This window comes from Genypterus blacodes, unplaced genomic scaffold (assembly GCF_046128005.1).
Source record: "Genypterus blacodes isolate CSIRO-AG114 ecotype Tasmania unplaced genomic scaffold, CSIRO-AGI_Gbla_v1 ptg000152l_1, whole genome shotgun sequence".
In the NCBI taxonomy this organism is placed as follows: Eukaryota; Metazoa; Chordata; class Actinopteri; order Ophidiiformes; family Ophidiidae; genus Genypterus; species Genypterus blacodes.
The window spans coordinates 568,749-585,629 of NW_027466954.1; the positions used below are offsets into that span (position 1 = coordinate 568,749).

At 43.3% G+C, this 16,881-nt stretch overlaps 2 protein-coding genes across 6 annotated transcripts; both read right to left on the reverse strand.

The window, feature by feature from the left end:
- Positions 1-4,851: 4,851 nt before the first annotated feature.
- Positions 4,852-9,915, reverse strand: LOC143012605 (uncharacterized). 4 transcript variants are annotated; one of them, XM_076165815.1, is made up of 9 exons: positions 9,785-9,915; positions 9,347-9,440; positions 9,047-9,223; positions 6,906-8,742; positions 6,634-6,803; positions 6,313-6,533; positions 6,094-6,220; positions 5,918-6,015; positions 4,852-5,833 (listed from the first exon to the last, which is right to left on the reverse strand). In XM_076165815.1, the coding sequence occupies exons 4-9, from the start codon at positions 8,722-8,724 to the stop codon at positions 5,578-5,580; spliced, it is 2,691 nt and encodes an 896-aa protein (XP_076021930.1). In that variant the 5' UTR covers positions 8,725-8,742; positions 9,047-9,223; positions 9,347-9,440; positions 9,785-9,915; the 3' UTR covers positions 4,852-5,577. The 4 variants fall into 4 exon arrangements, with proteins under 4 accessions (XP_076021930.1, XP_076021931.1, XP_076021932.1 ...); XM_076165816.1 differs by lacking the exon at positions 9,785-9,915 and adding an exon at positions 9,561-9,675; XM_076165817.1 differs by lacking the exon at positions 9,785-9,915 and adding an exon at positions 9,561-9,579 and having other exon boundaries at positions 9,347-9,423.
- Positions 9,916-11,302: 1,387 nt separating this feature from the next.
- On the reverse strand, positions 11,303-16,842 carry LOC143012606 (serine/threonine-protein kinase/endoribonuclease IRE1-like). Of its 2 annotated transcripts, none has more exons than XM_076165821.1 (9): positions 16,687-16,842; positions 16,148-16,241; positions 15,855-16,029; positions 13,681-15,526; positions 13,409-13,578; positions 13,088-13,308; positions 12,869-12,995; positions 12,693-12,790; positions 11,303-12,608 (listed from the first exon to the last, which is right to left on the reverse strand). In XM_076165821.1, the coding sequence occupies exons 4-9, from the start codon at positions 14,594-14,596 to the stop codon at positions 12,353-12,355; spliced, it is 1,788 nt and encodes a 595-aa protein (XP_076021936.1). In that variant the 5' UTR covers positions 14,597-15,526; positions 15,855-16,029; positions 16,148-16,241; positions 16,687-16,842; the 3' UTR covers positions 11,303-12,352. The 2 variants fall into 2 exon arrangements, with proteins under 2 accessions (XP_076021936.1, XP_076021935.1); XM_076165820.1 differs by having other exon boundaries at positions 16,362-16,832.
- Between the last annotated feature and the right edge of the window lie 39 nt (positions 16,843-16,881).

Here is a 16,881-nt window from a genome sequence, read left to right on the forward strand (position 1 = left end):
CACGGTATTCTGTGTGTCTCAGTGAGCTTTTGACCTTAACGCATTCTCACACTGACAGTCTGAATGTGCCGTCAAACCATGTACAGTATGAGAAGCGTTGTAGGTGAACAGAAGCGTCTCTGCCTCCTGCGAGAACGTCTGCGTCCTTTTCACGCACAGAAGGAAAGACTGAATGTGTAAGAGGATGTGAGGCTCCATGTTCACACTCAGGAGTGACTGAGCTTTGAGATTTTTTGCTGTATGAAAAATATTTTCAGATTTCAACAAAAAATGTATTTCCTCTGCAATGTGTTATTTGTGGAAGCGACACATCTACATCCTGCCAGGTGATGATGCATCTGTGACACTTGAATGGCCATATGATGGAGAAACGACACAAGGGGAGGAGGAGAAAGAGGAGGAAGAGGAGGAAGAGGAGGAGGACTTCAGGCACTGCAGGAAAACTGACAGAAAACCATTCTAGGCATTGAAAGCTGAAGCAAGTATAAGCCATCATTGCTTGACTCAAAAAAAGGCTCCACTGTGTACCGACCAGAGGGGGCTTTTCTATTTTCATCTCTCCATTGATTTGTATAAGACGAGAGCTTGACATCCTGCTTTAATGAATTCAAACACGAGGTAGAGAGGTAAGTCCTGCTTTAACAAAGGTATGTCATAAATGAACAAACCTTATACATGTTGCCAAGGTGAAATACTGATTTAGGTTGATTGTCCAATCAGAACTGCAGAGGGGAGGGGCTTCCCAGCTGAGCAGCCCAGAGATGAAATGAATGGAAATTACTGCTGTCTCCCTGAATCTGACATTACTGAGGAGAGTGAGGTGGGTCTTTACCTGGAGCAGGTCTAAGGAGTACGGAGCCGGGTCCCAGGCGACCAGGGTGACGTCCTGGTACAAAGGGCTGCTGTTGAACTGGAACTTGGGCAGAGCCAGGATCTGTGCAGACCACAACATGTGGATAAACATGAGGTAACTGATAAACTGGACCAAAAAAGGAGGCTAGAGTCATGATGAGACAGTTCAATTACTTTTCCATGATAGGGGTTGATTGGTAAGTTCTGTCCAGGGGGTTCAGGGGAAAGATGAGGACCCGTTTCCTCGTCTAGTGTTTAACATGTTTGTCCAGTTAAATGTAACTGAGCCTGAGCCTTCAGGGTCAAAGGTCACAGGTCAGGATTTCACATAAGTGGATCCAGATGAGTGCAGAGAAAATCTGAACCAGGTGGAAGAAACAGAAGCACCGCAGGCTGCAGCAAACTCCAGAGACCTGGAGGGGGGAAAAGGGCGGGGCTTACTTGGGAGTCGGATGGTGGTCTTGTTGCCCACGTCCCTCTCAAAGCCCCTGGTTGGGGCTGCGTTGAAGCGAATCACTGCATTGTGGGAATCTGACAACACACAAACTGACTTATAGGCTCGGCGGCATCTGCTGGTTAACAGCGCCCTCCAGTGGTCCACACAGTAAAGAACAACTGATTTGCGTTTGCTGGCGAATTGAAAGGAAACCTTAACTTCACAACCAAACTTCATTTATAAAAGATGAAAAACAGCAATGTGATTTAAAAGCAGCCAGCTGAATGTGGAGATCAATCGTTGTAACTCTATATAGTTTTCCTTGATTTCACCATTCAAGCTGCGATTTCACTCTTCAGGCCTCATCCAGGGAGGTTTTGCTTCGGCCCCATGCACCAGAACACTTCCTGATATCAGCGACCGTGGTCACAGGACGCTTGGAGCCTTTACTTTGACCATGTTTAGCAACTATTCTCTTCCTCATCTTCTCAGAAAACGCCCCCTCTCTCTTTCTCTTGCAGAGAGAGAAACTCTGAACGACCGGTTATGTGACTGAAGACACCTGGGATACTAATTCAAGAACACAGCCTGCTGCAAAGGTTTCTACAATCCAATTACTTAGCATCACTTTTAATATAATGTTTATATTATGTTTATACTATAATTTCAATAATTATGTCCACATTTTAATTTTAATTCATTCAATTTAAACATTGAAATTAGTTTATCATCTAAAATAATACATTGGAAATCAAACACAAAGTGCCAGTCCTAAGAAATATGGAATAAAGAACAGTGGATATACATACTTCTGTCTTCTTCAACTTGTTTCATAGAAAGTAGTTTTGAGCAGCATTTGTAGTCTCGTCTGGACGCAGAGTCCAGGGAGGCGTCAGTGATGTTGATGATCTCATAGGGTAAATACAGTTTTTACAGAATGATGTCAAACAGCAAGGCTACTACACATCGCATCATAGGTTGTGGAGAAGAGAAGAAGAGAAAAAGAAAAAGCCTGTATGCACTTTAACGTACATGAGATATGGCTGTTTATTATATCTGTAGTGGGCTTGCGCACTACCCTGGAATACTGGGAATACTGTGCTGATGGAAAAGGAAAAACCTCCAGTCACTTCAATAAACACTAAATATTCAGTGATGAGATACACTAATGACTAAAGTGCAAATATGAAGTATTCATTAGCATAAGCTTACAGTTATGAGACAGATGAATCACCTACAGCTGAGCTTTAGCTTTCATAGTCTCAGTCACATTAAATCCCTGATCATCATCATCTTCATCATCCTCTTGTCTCCACACACTCATTAAACCCCTGCAGGACACGAAGGAACAAGATTAAACCCACGCAGCGCATAATCCTCGAATCCACCCCACATTCAAACAATCATGGGCAGCGTGTTTTGTTAGTAGTTGCTCTGTGTTTTGGATTGTGGCTGATGCTTGCCTTTGACTAACAGCTGGTACTGGACCCATCAGGCCCAGAGGAGCTTCCTGTCAATGGTGCTACCTGTCTGCACGTGGGCATGTGTCACTGTGGCAATGGAAGCCTGTTTGGGCAGGAATTCCCTGACATAACCCCTTGTGATCACCACACACAGGTTTTGGTGAGTTATCCTTCGTTTACACGCACACACACACATACACACACACACAGACTGAGGGGTTTTTCTGTGATGCTCCAGGTTATTTGGACCCGGTCGAATGTTAGTAGAGTTTCTTTGGTGTTGTGCGTTGTGGAGACCCTCTGTCCAGGGGATCAGAGGGTTTAGGTTGTGTGTGTGTGTGTGTGTGTGTGTGTGTGTGTGTGTGTATGTGTGTGTGTGTGTGTGTGTGTGTGTGTGTGCGCGCCACCGTCCAGCGCTTTGTTTGCTTCGTTCCCCCTCAAAGTGGCAGCACACATGGCAGCCAGACCTGGGTTGTTGCCATGACATCTTTAGTCATGACGGGCCCTTGTGTGTCATTTTAACCACTGTTTGTCCTCAGAATAGTGTTGAACCTGTTTTTCTTTCAAGGAAAGCCAAATGGATTTTAAGCTGAATAAGACCTTAACATCAGAGCAAATTGTCTCAAACTGCAGCTCAATGAAAAATCAATATGAGTCTGCAGGTCAAAGTTTAGAGCTAGAAGAGGAGTTTCAGGAATATGCAGGAGGTCAGAGCAGAACTTTAATCGGACTTTAATCAGAATCTTCAGTTTGCGTGTTACAGATTCATGTTGCATTTATTCCACCATTCCCTTTGTTACAGTTCTATGCTCACATGTGGCTCATCAGACTCAGACGTGTGTGTTGTTCACGAGTCAACACTTCAGCGTGGCTGCAACCAATGGATTCTATCATTCATAAGTATACCTGATTCAATCTTATTATTCATTTCTTATTGATTGGTTCAGAGTGACATACATCAGGGCTGTCAGGTGCTGTTTTCTTACTTTTGTCTCACAGCGTCCCTGCTCAGTTTGTGAGAAGGACGGACACAGAGACAGACGCTTGCATGGGAGCCATTTGTTGTAAAATAACAATATTGATCTGCATGGCGAGCAGGACGTCAGCCTCCAGTCTCTCTCTCTGACTGATCCAGATGTGCAGGAAGTGCTGCGTGTGCTTATGTGTACTGACATGGTGCTTTTGGTGCGAGACAGCAGCTGAGATATGTTTGTGTGTGTTTGCTGTGATGTTGCAGGCGAACACCAGAACTCCATCCCATCAGATCAGCAGCCGGACCTTATCACATGATGACCAGTTGATTTCGTTTAAATAAAAAGGAGAGGTCATGCAAAGGAGGAGGAGGAGGAGGAGGAGGAGAAACGGGAGGCATTTCACATTCAGGCCAGATCCCTTTACGGATAACACAGCCATGCACTTAATCCCCCCTCCCCTTTCATTACTTGCTACTTTAAGGCTGAGCAGCGAGCAGATTAGTCTCTCAGTGTGGATCAATCAGTTTCCACAGCAAATGGAGCTGTCAGCTCCGTTCTCAGGGTTTCACTGATGTCAGCCAAAAAAAAAACGCATCTCACGTATGAGAAGCCGAACATCCTCCATCTGCCACCGATGGCCATCTCTTGCGGCACAGTCGTGGAGCAGAAATGAGTCGGCGGTGGGACAGGGAAGGATACTGGACGGGTTTAGAGACGGTGGGCGGCGCTCCCTGGAGGTGATGAGGGGGTAATTATTAGTCAGAGAGCGACAAATAGGAGGTACAGAGGTTAATATGTGTGTGTGTGTGTGTGTGTGTGTGTGTGTGTGCGTGCGTGTGTGTGTGTGTGTGTGCGTGCGTGCGTGCGTGCGTGCGTGCGTGTGTGTGTGTTCTCTCAATCGAGCTACAAACGGCTACAAAGAAAGCAAAGAGGAACAAAGACTGATATCTTTTACAGACTTGCTTTGAGAGTTGGAGTATATCTGTAAACTAGACTAGTCTCCTCTTCCTCATTGCTCTTCCACTCAAAGCAGCCTATTAGCAGATTGGGCCTATTTCCGGACCTTATATAAGATAAGAGTACAAATACAGAATACAGATAAGTGAGACCACACCACCCGGGCAGATGAACATTGGTGTTATTTATTTTGGTTGATCATTTAATCAGCTCAGCGCATCAGAGAGCTGCCGATGCTGCCCCCTGCTGGAAAACAACAAAACCTACACACTGTGACTGCTTGAATGTCAGATGAAAGGTTTCACAGAGTGGACCATGCATTGTTTTGCCTCCTATCTCTCAGTGTGATCGTGATATGCTGTCAAATATGTTCTGCTCTACTATGACAAGAAGGCTGTATGGTGTTCATGTTCTTATCCTGGCCCATAGGTGGGGCTACAGCCACAGCATTTAGGTCAAACATTTACAAAGTACAGGGGCACATTAGATGGAACTAATTTGTCTCAGGACAGTGGTTATGAGCTGTCCAAAACGTTATTAAAACACTTACAATCAAGAAACTTCAAACAACTTGTCAACATGAGACAATAAACAAGATTAATTCATAAGCAAGTCATCATGTTGGTATTAACACCCTTGAATGAATAAAAACAATACCTTTTACACATTAAAACAGTACGTCTCCATAAGCATGCATTGTTTGTTCAATCCCATTACTTTTCTGTACACATGGGGTCGGTGTATGTCCTGATACCTTTGTCATGCTGGTACACAGACGGGTCATCAGGTCAGCCTCGGGCCAATAGATGACACTAGTTATAAAGGATCATGACAATAACCATTACACCCAGCTTGTTCAGGTGATTTGTCCCTGGCTGCCTGTTTCAGTCACTTCTTACTTCAAGTGGACAGTTTCAGACTCTTGAACTGATGAACTATTGCTTGACTCTTGAACTGGCCTGCTGAGTTCCTCCTGTTCCTCCTCAAAGCCTTTGGATGGTGTTCCAACACCTGTGGTGTCGTCTTCCTTTTGGAACATTTCTTTCATGGGGGATTTTGTATTCCATCCTTGTTCTTTGGCAAACTTGTATACACACCCGAAAAGATCAGGGAATAGTGAAGTCAGATGGATGGTGGGTGCTTCCTCGGCACTGCAAACAGAGAGACTTTCTTTAGAAAATGTGTTGCTGTGACATTTTAAGTTCCTTCATCACTTCCAATGTAACCTAACTTACTAGTGCTCATAGAAGTTGCGTATGAAGCGCAGTAGTCCAAATGTGTGTTCAGAGTAGGGTTTCTTTCCTTCCAGCTTCTGGACAAGCTCTGCAGGGAACTGTAACAGAAACACAATTACAGCTGAAATGGCACTTAGGAATACAGTTAGATGTAACTGTTGATTTGTTTTACTTGCCTTATCTTTCCACTGACTGAAGGATTCACCTCCATGTTGTTTTAATGATTCAAGAAGTTCTGGGTCTGGATCTAGATATTTCGCCACCTCCTTTTTATTGCCAATGCGTCTCAAGTACTCCACTCTCCTGAGTTATATGATGTAGCAATGCTTTCATATATCATCATATATCATATTGTAGAGCATGCTACCAAATCAGTGAGCTATACTCTGACTGACCTTTTCTTGTCCCAGAAGAAGGGATGACTCAAGCATTCTTCCACTCTCGGTCTCTTGCTTGGTTCGGCATCGATCATCCACTCAATGAGATCCTTTGCTACCACATCTTCAACGCTGTCCAAATTGTACTTCCCATCAAGAATGTTGACCTCACATCTGATCCCCTCTCCAAATGGATGCTTCCCATCAGACAGGATGTAGTACACAAGCATACCTGCCACCTTAAGATTTGGTGCAACAATAGAAATGATATACGGAGAGATTTTGACTAAATTGTTGTGAGTAAATTGAATACATTTATGTTGCAGAAACTAAACTGACCTGTATATCAGTGCTCCTCTTGTATGGTATATCTGTCTCTCTCCCTCTTCCCAAAGTCTCTGTGGCCATCCAGCATCGTGTTCCTCTGCTGGATGTCAGCTGAGTTGTTTGTCCACTTTGTAATCGTCGGCTTATACCAAAATCAGCTAATCTTGCCCTCTCTTGAACATCTGCAGGGTAAATGGTGTAGACAAAGTAAATAAACTTTACAACAACATTGATCAAATTAAATGATGTACAACATGTTTTCTCAACTTGTGACTTTTTCTTACCGATTAAAACGTTCTGTGGCTTGATGTCACGGTGGATAATTCGAGGGTCATGACAATGAAGCGCTTTTAAACTTTTTAGAACCTGGTCAATAACTTCTGTCTTTCTTTCGGGCTCTCTGTTTTCTTGTGTCAAATATTCTTCCAGAGTGAATTCACACAGCTGAAGAACAAGATAAACAAAGTGCTCATCCTCTACAAAGTCAATGTATCGCACAATGGATGGATGATCGAGCTTTGGTAGCTGCAGGAATCCTTTCTCTGTCTTCAGCCCCTGATAGTTACATTTCGTCATTCTCTTAACTGCAACCTCAGTGCCGTCATCTCTCAGCCCCAAGAAGACTTCAGTTCCGTCACTTCCCTTTGCTATGTGGAATTCTTCATCACTCAGGTACATAAGGCTTCCTACCCTGGTGACTGTACTTTCATCAGCATTAACAAGCTTCTCCAGTTTCTCTCTCCACCTGACACTGACTTGCTGCCATTCCTGTGGTTTTGGTGTGTCAGCAGATGTTGGGTCATGAGCAGCAGCACTGACTTCATTTACATCACCTCGTTCTTCCTTCTTCTTCTTTTTTTTCTCCTTCTTTTTCTTGGATCCAGGTAAGGCTGTGGAATCTTCACATTCTGACTGTGGTCTGCCCAGATGATTTGCCAGTCGCCTAAGTGCTTCTTTCATCTTGTCAATCATTTGCATGTCTGCAGATTCAAGTATGTCGTCAGGCACTGAGGTGATCCCCAGTGATGTAAACATGTTAGTTGCATGTTCCACTGAAAGTAAGTTTGCAAAAATGCCATAGGCGAATAATCTGATGTTTGTGGAGAATTGTTCTTGCACAAAAGGAACAACAGCTTTGCAAAACAACTCAATAAAATTCCGATCCCAGTCATTCATGCCCTTTGCTTTCTGTGTCATCACATACAGTGTTTGCAATACAAGCTCCTGTATAGCCCAGTCATGTCTCTCTGTTGGGCCCAGTAGTTGGGGGATCACAGCATGTGTATGCTCATCTGAGATGTCTTCCACTGCACAGAAACCTGCATATAAACAAGCAACTACTAATTTGACATTCTCCTGGGACATGGTTGGAAAACGTTGGACTGCACTTTCAATGTAGGTGTTGAGATTGCTTTTCAGCCATTTAACAGTTCCCTTCTTGTATTTCTCTTCATGTTGCCCAATAATACTGAAGAACATCTCAGCCAGGGTATAATGGGTTTGTGGATGCTCCAGCAGCATGTTGCTGGCACAAGATTCGAAAACGTCTTCAAATGGCTTCCCCCGCACAGCATTTTCAATGTCCACAAAATATTTGATTGTGGAACAAACTTCATCACCTTTTGAAGCTAAGTCTTTTATCATAAGCGCTAATTTGTCATCATCACTGCTCCATGTAGGAATTGCACCAGCATCAATGAGTTTTTTCACGACATCCCCTCTATTAGACATGGCAGCATAATGCAGTGGTGTTTGTAAGGCCATGTCAATGCAGTTTGGATCAGCTTTTGCTGCAAGGAGTTTCAACGTAAAATGAAGTGGATCTTTGGACGATGAGACAAGATGTAAAGCTGTCAGTCCAGATGAGGAAACTTGGTTTGGATCCACACCCTGACTCAGCAGGAAGGCAAGAACATCCTTGCTGCTATACAGGACAGCAGCCATCAGGAGTGAAATATGACCAAGTCCTTTACATGGGTAAAGGTTATTAATGTTGTTGTCCTTCAAAAAATCCTCCAGCTTTCTCTGCTTGTTTTCAATGATACACTGTATTATAGGATGGGTTTCTGTTGGTGAGAAGGTGGTTGTATAGTTGTGCGCCATCTCTTTGCTTCAGATTAACTGGAATGGAAAAAAAAGATGAAGCCAAAAATCAGATTTCATTTTAATTGAGTGATTGAAGTGAGCACCGCTGGTGAACAGAGGAAGGCAGAAGATGGCAGAGGGAAGTTATAAGATAAGCTGGACCATTAGCAGCATAACTTAACTTATATAAACAATATAAACAATAAACAATATAAAACAACACATGTTATAACAACACAAACATATAAACAACACAAACATAGGGAAAATATGTAGGCAAGCATGGAGCAGCATGTGGTCCAGACCAGGCTGTTGTTCAGGTGAACACCCAGGTACTTACCTTTCTCTGGTGTTGGGTAGGTGTGTCTTTGGCTGTGGAAGTCCACCACCAGTTCCTTGGTTTTTCCCACGTTGATGTGGGTCAACAGAAGGAGAGGATTATGGCTGCGTGGTGGAAGGGAAAGGAGGCAAAACGGAGGAAGAGGTAGAAGAGGCCAAGAACATCGACACGTTCCTCCTGAAATAAGGGCCACAAGTCTCCATCAGGCTTTACAATGGCCAATAGCGTCTGATCACTGACAGGTTGATTTGTTTAGCCTTTTTCAGGAAGTCAGGGTGGAGATGATTGGATGCAACTCACGTGACCTGGCTTGAACCTGCTTTACAGGACTGTCCTCTCTCTCCCCCCAGATCACACTGACACTTTGGTAAATCAGTCTGTTGGATATCCTCCGCTTGGCATGAAAACAGGAAGCGCACATTTACAAGGGTGTAAGATACAAGATACAAATACACGTCATAACTGATTTTACTAAATAACATTAGGATTACAAGAGATAAAGTTGCATACTCACTCATACTACTCATAAAAAGCCATTGGCCCAAATGCAGAAGTGAAAATCTTGATGATCAGCGGTCAACCCGGAAGTGTAGTGGTCATATCTCTGCCTGTTTACACTCGTAACATCTCTCTCTCTCTCTCTCTCTCTCTCTCTCTCTCTCTCTCTCTCTCTCTCTCTCTCTCTCTCAGAAGTGGTGAAGAAAGTTTTGTAGTGATCCAGCTTGCCCTGAGACTTACCGTAGTCTTTGTAGTTATAGCGTGGATGTCGCCCGCTGAGCTGGCAGAGGAGAGTTTAATGTGCAACCTTTGTATCACGTAGTTTATATTTATAGCACCAGGAAGAAGACGTCTAAACAAGTTTTACAAGTTGGACACTCTTTGCAGAATGTAAGTATTTGCTCCACCCTTTATTGTAACATCTATGTGTCACAGTTCAGTCATCCACCTCTCAGTGTTTTTCCATTGATCCTGCCTTCGCCCCACTCAGCCTGCCAGGCACACCCACCTCACCAGTCTTCTCTACTCACCTGTGCACACAGCTGCTTCTCATCACATGCAATCAGCCCAGCACATAGATTCACCAGCTCCACACTCACTCCTTTGCCAGATTGTTCTTTGCCATGCGAGACCTTCTAGCATACTCCTGCCTGTCTTCCCGGTACCAACCTTGCCTGTCCCTGATTTGCCTGCCTCCTGAATTCCCAGGTATCCTGACCGCCCGCCTGTTCCTGACTACCCACCTGCCTGCTCCTTCCTGGTACCTTTGCTGCACCGAATGCCTGCCTGCCTGCCCGCTTGACCGAGCGCCGCCTGTCACTGTGTTTCTGTGCTGTCTGCCTGTCTGCCGGAGTGTCAGTAAACCGTTGAACTGTACCAGTGATTCTGAGTCCTTTGTACTGCAATTGGGTCCATACACCACCCGTTACACTATGAAAAAGTTCCAACTCCAACATTCATCTGTCAAAGTTGTGAGCAGCGACACTGACATAACCTCACAAGGGCGTTTTTAATCAAGACACAAGGTTGTTTTTTTTAAAGAAAATATTGAAACTTGGTATACAGGCAAAATGTACATATAACCAGGCCTGCAGTGCCTCTACTTTGTCACATCAGAGAAAAGTCAGAAGTTAGAACAGATCTTTGCTTTTCTTAAAATACAACTTCAGCTTGTGAGAGGATGACATCAAGAGAGGGAATGATCTCCAGGTCCTCAGTGCTTCTGGTCCTTAAAGGAATGATGTTTTAATCATTTGTTTCAAGCATATTAATGTAACTCTAAAATATACTGCAAGCTTAAGTTGTTGAATATGAAAGTTAATCTGTAGAAAAATATTGTTTTTGTTTTTAGGTTAAATATGATGAACGTTCATATTTTATTCTGTCACTTTTGCATAATTTCCCAAATGTGACATTTATAGGGCTTCTCTGACGATGACTGAGCAGCTTAGACTTAAGGCATTCTGCTTTAGAGGCCAGTAGTTAAGTCAAATATCTGTTCTAGTTGGGAAAAGTATGAATCTCAGTTAGGATACAGGAGCAAAAGAGCGAGGGGTAGGCGTGGACAGGAAATGGGGCTTTCTATCCCTCGCTGTTTCATTTCTTGATGGAAACGCCTGGAGATGCAGTTGCATCATTTAACTTTCAGTTGTGGGCTTCCACAGGAGTGTTCACCCAAATTCTTGTAAAAACGGCTCGATCCCTCTCGTCGCCTCCAAAACAACCAAAGACAAAAGACAACATGCTGAAAACATGAAATCAGTTGTAGTAGGAGTTTAATAGATTTCTTCCAAATGTCACCTCACAGACCTGTAACACCTTTATAATGATCAGAAAAACTTCATGTCCATTACATCCCACCATGCTAATCAACAGGACAGACAATTAAAAAAATGATTTGAATATTGCACAGTGCTTGCAATCACCCAATGACACCCACCAGGTTAAAGAAGAGCGTGTCAAAGCCTCATTAATGACTACTTGAATTACCAATACAACATCCTCTGATAGTCTTCAGGGCTCCCAACCGAAGAAAACAGAAAAACAATACATTCACAAAAAGTGTACTTGCAAATCAAATCATTTTCGCTCTGCTCATTTTTACTTGAGCCTTACTTCGACCGCTCAGAGCATCAGAGAGCTGCCGATGCTGCCCCCTTCTGGAAAACAACAAAACCTACACACTGTGACTGCTTCAATGTCAGATGAAAGGTTTCACAGAGTGGACCATGCATTGTTTTGCCTCCTATCTCTCAGTGTGATCGTGATATGCTGTCAAATATGTTCTGCTCTACTATGACAAGAAGGCTGTATGGTGTTCATGTTCTTATCCTGGCCCATAGGTGGGGCTACAGCCACAGCATTTAGGTCAAACATTTACAAAGTACAGGGGCACATTAGATGGAACTAATTTGTCTCAGGACAGTGGTTATGAACTGTCCAAAACGTTATTAAAACACCTACAATCAAGAAACTTCAAACAACTTGTCAACATGAGACAATAAACAAGATTAATTCATAAGCAAGTCATCATATTGGCATTAACACCCTTGAATGAATAAAAACAATAACTTTTACACATTAAAACAGTACGTCTCCATAAGCATGCATTGTTTGTTCAATCCCATTACTTTTCTGTACACATGGGGTCGGTGTATGTCCTGATACCTTTGTCATGCTGGTACACAGACGGGTCATCAGGTCAGCCTCGGGCCAATAGATGACACTAGTTATAAAGGATCATGACAATAACCATTACACCCAGCTTGTTCAGGTGATTTGTCCCTGGCTGCCTGTTTCAGTCACTTCTTACTTCAAGTGGACAGTTTCAGACTCTTGAACTGATGAACTATTGCTTGACTCTTGAACTGGCCTGCTGAGTTCCTCCTGTTCCTCCTCAAAGCCTTTGGATGGTGTTCCAACACCTGTGGTGACGTCTTCCTTTTGGAACATTTCTTTCATGGGGGATTTTGTATTCCATCCTTGTTCTTTGGCAAACTTGTATACACACCCGAAAAGATCAGGGAATAGTGAAGTCAGATGGATGGTGGGTGCTTCCTCGGCACTGCAAACAGAGAGACTTTCTTTAGAAAATGTGTTGCTGTGACATTTTAAGTTTCTTCATCACTTCCAATGTAACCTAACTTACTAGTGCTCATAGAGGTTGCGTATGAAGCGCAGTAGTCCAAATGTGTGTTCAGGGTAGGGTTTCTTTCCATCCAGCTTCTGGACAAGCTCTGCAGGGAACTGTAACAGAAACACAATTACAGCTGAAATGGCACTTAGGAATACAGTTAGATGTAACTGTTGATTTGTTTTACTTGCCTTATCTTTCCACTGACTGAAGGATTCACCTCCATGTTGTTTTAGTGATTCAAGAAGTTCTGGGTCTGGATCTAGATATTTCGCCACCTCCTTTTCATTGCCAATGCATCTCAAGTACTCCACTCTCCTGAGTTATAGGATGTAGCAATGCTTTCATATATCATCATATATCATATTGTAGAGCATGCTACCAAATCAGTGAGCTATACTCTGACTGACCTTTTCTTGTCCCAGAAGAAGGGATGACTCAAGCATTCTTCCACTCTCGGTCTCTTGCTTGGTTCGGCATCGATCATCCACTCAATGAGATCCTTTGCTACCACATCTTCAACGCTGTCCAAATTGTACTTCCCATCAAGAATGTTGACCTCACATCTGATCCCCTCTCCAAATGGATGCTTCCCATCAGACAGGATGTAGTACACAAGCATACCTGCCACCTTAAGATTTGGTGCAACAATAGAAATGATATACGGAGAGATTTTGACTAAATTGTTGTGAGTAAATTGAATACATTTATGTTGCAGAAACTAAACTGACCTGTATATCAGTGCTCCTCTTGTATGGTATATCTGTCTCTCTCACTCTTCCCAAAGTCTCTGTGGCCATCCAGCATCGTGTTCCTCTGCTGGATGTCAGCTGAGTTGTTTGTCCACTTTGTAATCGTCGGCTTATACCAAAATCAGCTAATCTTGCCCTCTCTTGAACATCTGCAGGGTAAATGGTGTAGACAAAGTAAATAAACTTGACAACAACATTGATCAAATTAAATGATGTACAACATGTTTTTTCCACTTGTGACTTTTTCTTACCGATTAAAACGTTCTGTGGCTTGATGTCACGGTGGATAATTCGAGGGTCATGACAATGAAGCGCTTTTAAACTTTTTAGAACCTGGTCAATAACTTCAGTCTTTCTTTCGGGCTCTCTGTTTTCTTGTGTCAAATATTCTTCCAGAGTGAATTCACACAGCTGAAGAACAAGATAACCGAAGAACTTATCCTCTACAAAGTCAATGTATCGCACAATGGATGGATGATCGAGCTTTGGTAGCTGCAGGAATCCTTTCTCTGTCTTCAGCTCCTTATAGTTACTTTTAGACATTCTCTTAACTGCAACCTCAGTGCCATCATCTCTCAGCCCCAAGAAGACTTCAGTTCCGTCACTTCCCTTTGCTATGCGGTATTCTTCATCGCTCAGGTACATAAGGCTTCCTACCCTGGTGACTGTACTTTCATCAGCATTAACAAGCTTCTCCAGTTTCTCTCTCCACCTGACACTGACTTGCTGCCATTCCTGTGGTTTTGGTGTGTCAGCAGATGTTGGGTCATGAGCAGCAGCACTGACTTCATTTACATCACCTCGTTCTTCCTTCTTCTTCTTTTTTTTCTTCTTCTTCTTCTTCTTGGATCCAGGTAAGGCTGTGGAATCTTCACATTCTGACTGTGGTCTGCCCAGATGATTTGCCAGTTGCCTAAGTGCTTCTTTCATCTTGTCAATCATTCGCATGTCTGCAGATTCAAGTATGTCATCAGGCACTGACGTGATCCCCAGTGATGTAAACATGTTAGTCGCATGTTCCACTGAAAGTAAGTTTGCAAAAATGCCATAGGCGAATAATCTGATGTTTGTGGAGAATTGTTCTTGCACAAAAGGAACAACTGCTTTGCAAAACAACTCAGTAAAATTCTGATCCCAGTCATTCATGCCCTTTGCTTTCTGTGTCATCACATACAGTGTTTGCAATACAAGCTCCTGTGTAGCCCAGTCATGTCTCTCTGTTGGGCCCAGTTGTCGCAGTAGTTGGGGGATCACAGCATGTGTATGCTCATCTGAGATGTCTTCCACTGCACAGAAAACTGCATATTAACAAGCAACTACAAATTTGACATACTCCTGGGACATGGTTGGAAAACGTTGGACTGCACTTTCAATGTAGGTGTTGAGATTGCTTTTCAGCCATTTAACAGTTCCCTTCTTGTATTTCTCTGCATGTGGCCCATCAGTACAGAAGAACACCTCAGCTAGGGTATAATGGGTTTGTGGATGCTCCAGCAGCATGTTGCTGGCACAAGATTTGAAAACGTCTTCAAATGGCTTCCCCCGCACAGCATTTCCAATGTCCACAAACACTTTGATTGTGGAATAAGGTTCATCATCTTCCAAAGCTAAGTCTTTCATCATAAGCGCTAATTTGTCATCATCACTGATCCATGCAGGAATTGCACCAGCATCAATGAGTTTTTTCACGACATCACTCCTATTAGACATGGCAGCATAATGCAGTGGTGTTTGTAAGGCCATGTCAATGCGGTTTGGATCAGCTTTTGCTGCAAGGAGTTTCAACGTAAAATGAAGTGGATCTTTGGACGATGAGACAAGATGTAAAGCTGTCAGTCCAGATGAGGAAACTTGGTTTGGATCTGCACCATGACTCAGCAGGAAGGCAAGAACATCGTTGCCGCCATACAGGACAGCAGCCATCAGGAGTGAAATAAGACCAATGTTTTTACATGAGTAAAGGTTATTAATGTTGTTGTCCCTCAATAATGCCTTCAGCTTTCTCTGCTTGTTTTCAATGACACACTGTATTATAGGATGGGTTTCTGCTGGTAAGACGGCGGAAAAGGTGAGCTCCATCTCTTTGCTTCAGATTAACTGGAAAGGAAAAGAAAGATGAAGCCAAAAATCAGATTTCATTTTAATTGAGTGATTGAAGTGAGCGCCGCTGGTGAACAGAGGAAGGCAGAAGATGGCAGAGGGCAGTTATAAGATAAGATGCACCTTTACAAGGACATTTCCTGTGTTATAGCAGGAAGGGGTTGCAATAAGATAGAAATAGGATTTAGTAGGGATAGAAAGTAGATAATAACTTAGCAATATAAACAACACATGTAATATAAACATAGGGAAAATATGTAGGCAAGCATGGAGCAGCATGTGGTCCAGACCAGGCTGTTGTTCAGGTGAACACCCAGGTACTTACCTTTCTCTGGTGTTGGGTAGGTGTGTCTTTGGCTGTGGAAGTCCACCAACAGTTCCTTGGTTTTTCCCGCGTTGATGTGGGTCAACCGAAGGAGAGGAGTATGGCTGCGTGGTGGAAGGGAAGGGAGGCAAAACAGGAAGCGGTAGAAGAGGCCAAGAACATCGACACGTTCCTCCTGAAATAAGGGCCACAAGTCTCCATCAGGCTTTACAATGGCCAATAGCGTCTGATCACTGACAGGTTGATTTGTTTAGCCTTTTTCAGGAAGTCAGGGTGGAGATGATGCAACTCACGTGGCCTAGCCTGAAGCTGCTTTACAGGACTGTCCTCTCTCTCCCCCCAGATCACACTGACACTTTGGTAAATCAGTCTGTTGGATATCCTCCGCTTGGCATGAAAACAGGAAGCGCACATTTACAAGGGTGTAAGATACAAGATACAAATACACGTCATAACTGATTTTACAAAATAACATTAGGATTACAAGAGATAAAGTTGCATACTCACTCATACTACTCATAAAAAGCCATTGGCCCAAATGCAGAAGTGAAAATCTTGATGATCAACCTGGAAGTGCCGTGGTCATATCTCTGCCTGTTTACACTCGTAACATTGGTTTACTTACACTGGTAAGCAGCCAGCATAATGGCGGATGGAACTCTTTTGGTCATGGCACGAATTTCTTTCTTTCTCTTTCTCTTTCTCTCTCTCTCCCTCTCTCTGAGCTCACTATCCTCTCCCTCTCTTATGCAACCACACAAAACGTGAAAAAGTGAAAAAACAGAAGTGGTGAAGAAAGTTTTGTAGTGATCCAGCTTGCCCTGAGACTTACCGTAGTCTTTGTAGTTATAGCGTGGATGTCACCCGCTGAGCTGGCAGAGGAGAGTTTAATGTGCAACCTTTGTATCACGTAGTTTATATTTATAGCATGAGGAAGAAGACGTCTAAACAAGTTTGTTCAAGTTGGACAGCGAGAGAGCGAGGGGTAGGCGTGGACAGGAAATGGTGCTTCTTATCACTTGCTGTT

Bases quoted from the DNA above. Each gene is read 5' to 3' on its own strand.
- LOC143012606 (XM_076165821.1), bottom strand. From the start codon at position 14,596: ATGACACAGAAAGCAAAGGGCATGAATGACTGGGATCAGAATTTTACT. The intron at 12,791-12,868 runs GCAAGTAAAACA...TTTCTGTTACAG, and splicing joins TCAGTCAGTGGAAAGATAAG to TTCCCTGCAGAGCTTGTCCA. The intron at 12,609-12,692 runs GTAAGTTAGGTT...CTCTGTTTGCAG, and splicing joins CGCAACCTCTATGAGCACTA to TGCCGAGGAAGCACCCACCA.
- LOC143012605 (XM_076165815.1), bottom strand. From the start codon at position 8,724: ATGGCGCACAACTATACAACCACCTTCTCACCAACAGAAACCCATCCT. The intron at 6,804-6,905 runs GTAAGAAAAAGT...TTTACCCTGCAG, and splicing joins GCCACAGAACGTTTTAATCG to ATGTTCAAGAGAGGGCAAGA. The intron at 6,534-6,633 runs GTCAGTTTAGTT...CCAAATCTTAAG, and splicing joins AGAGGAGCACTGATATACAG to GTGGCAGGTATGCTTGTGTA.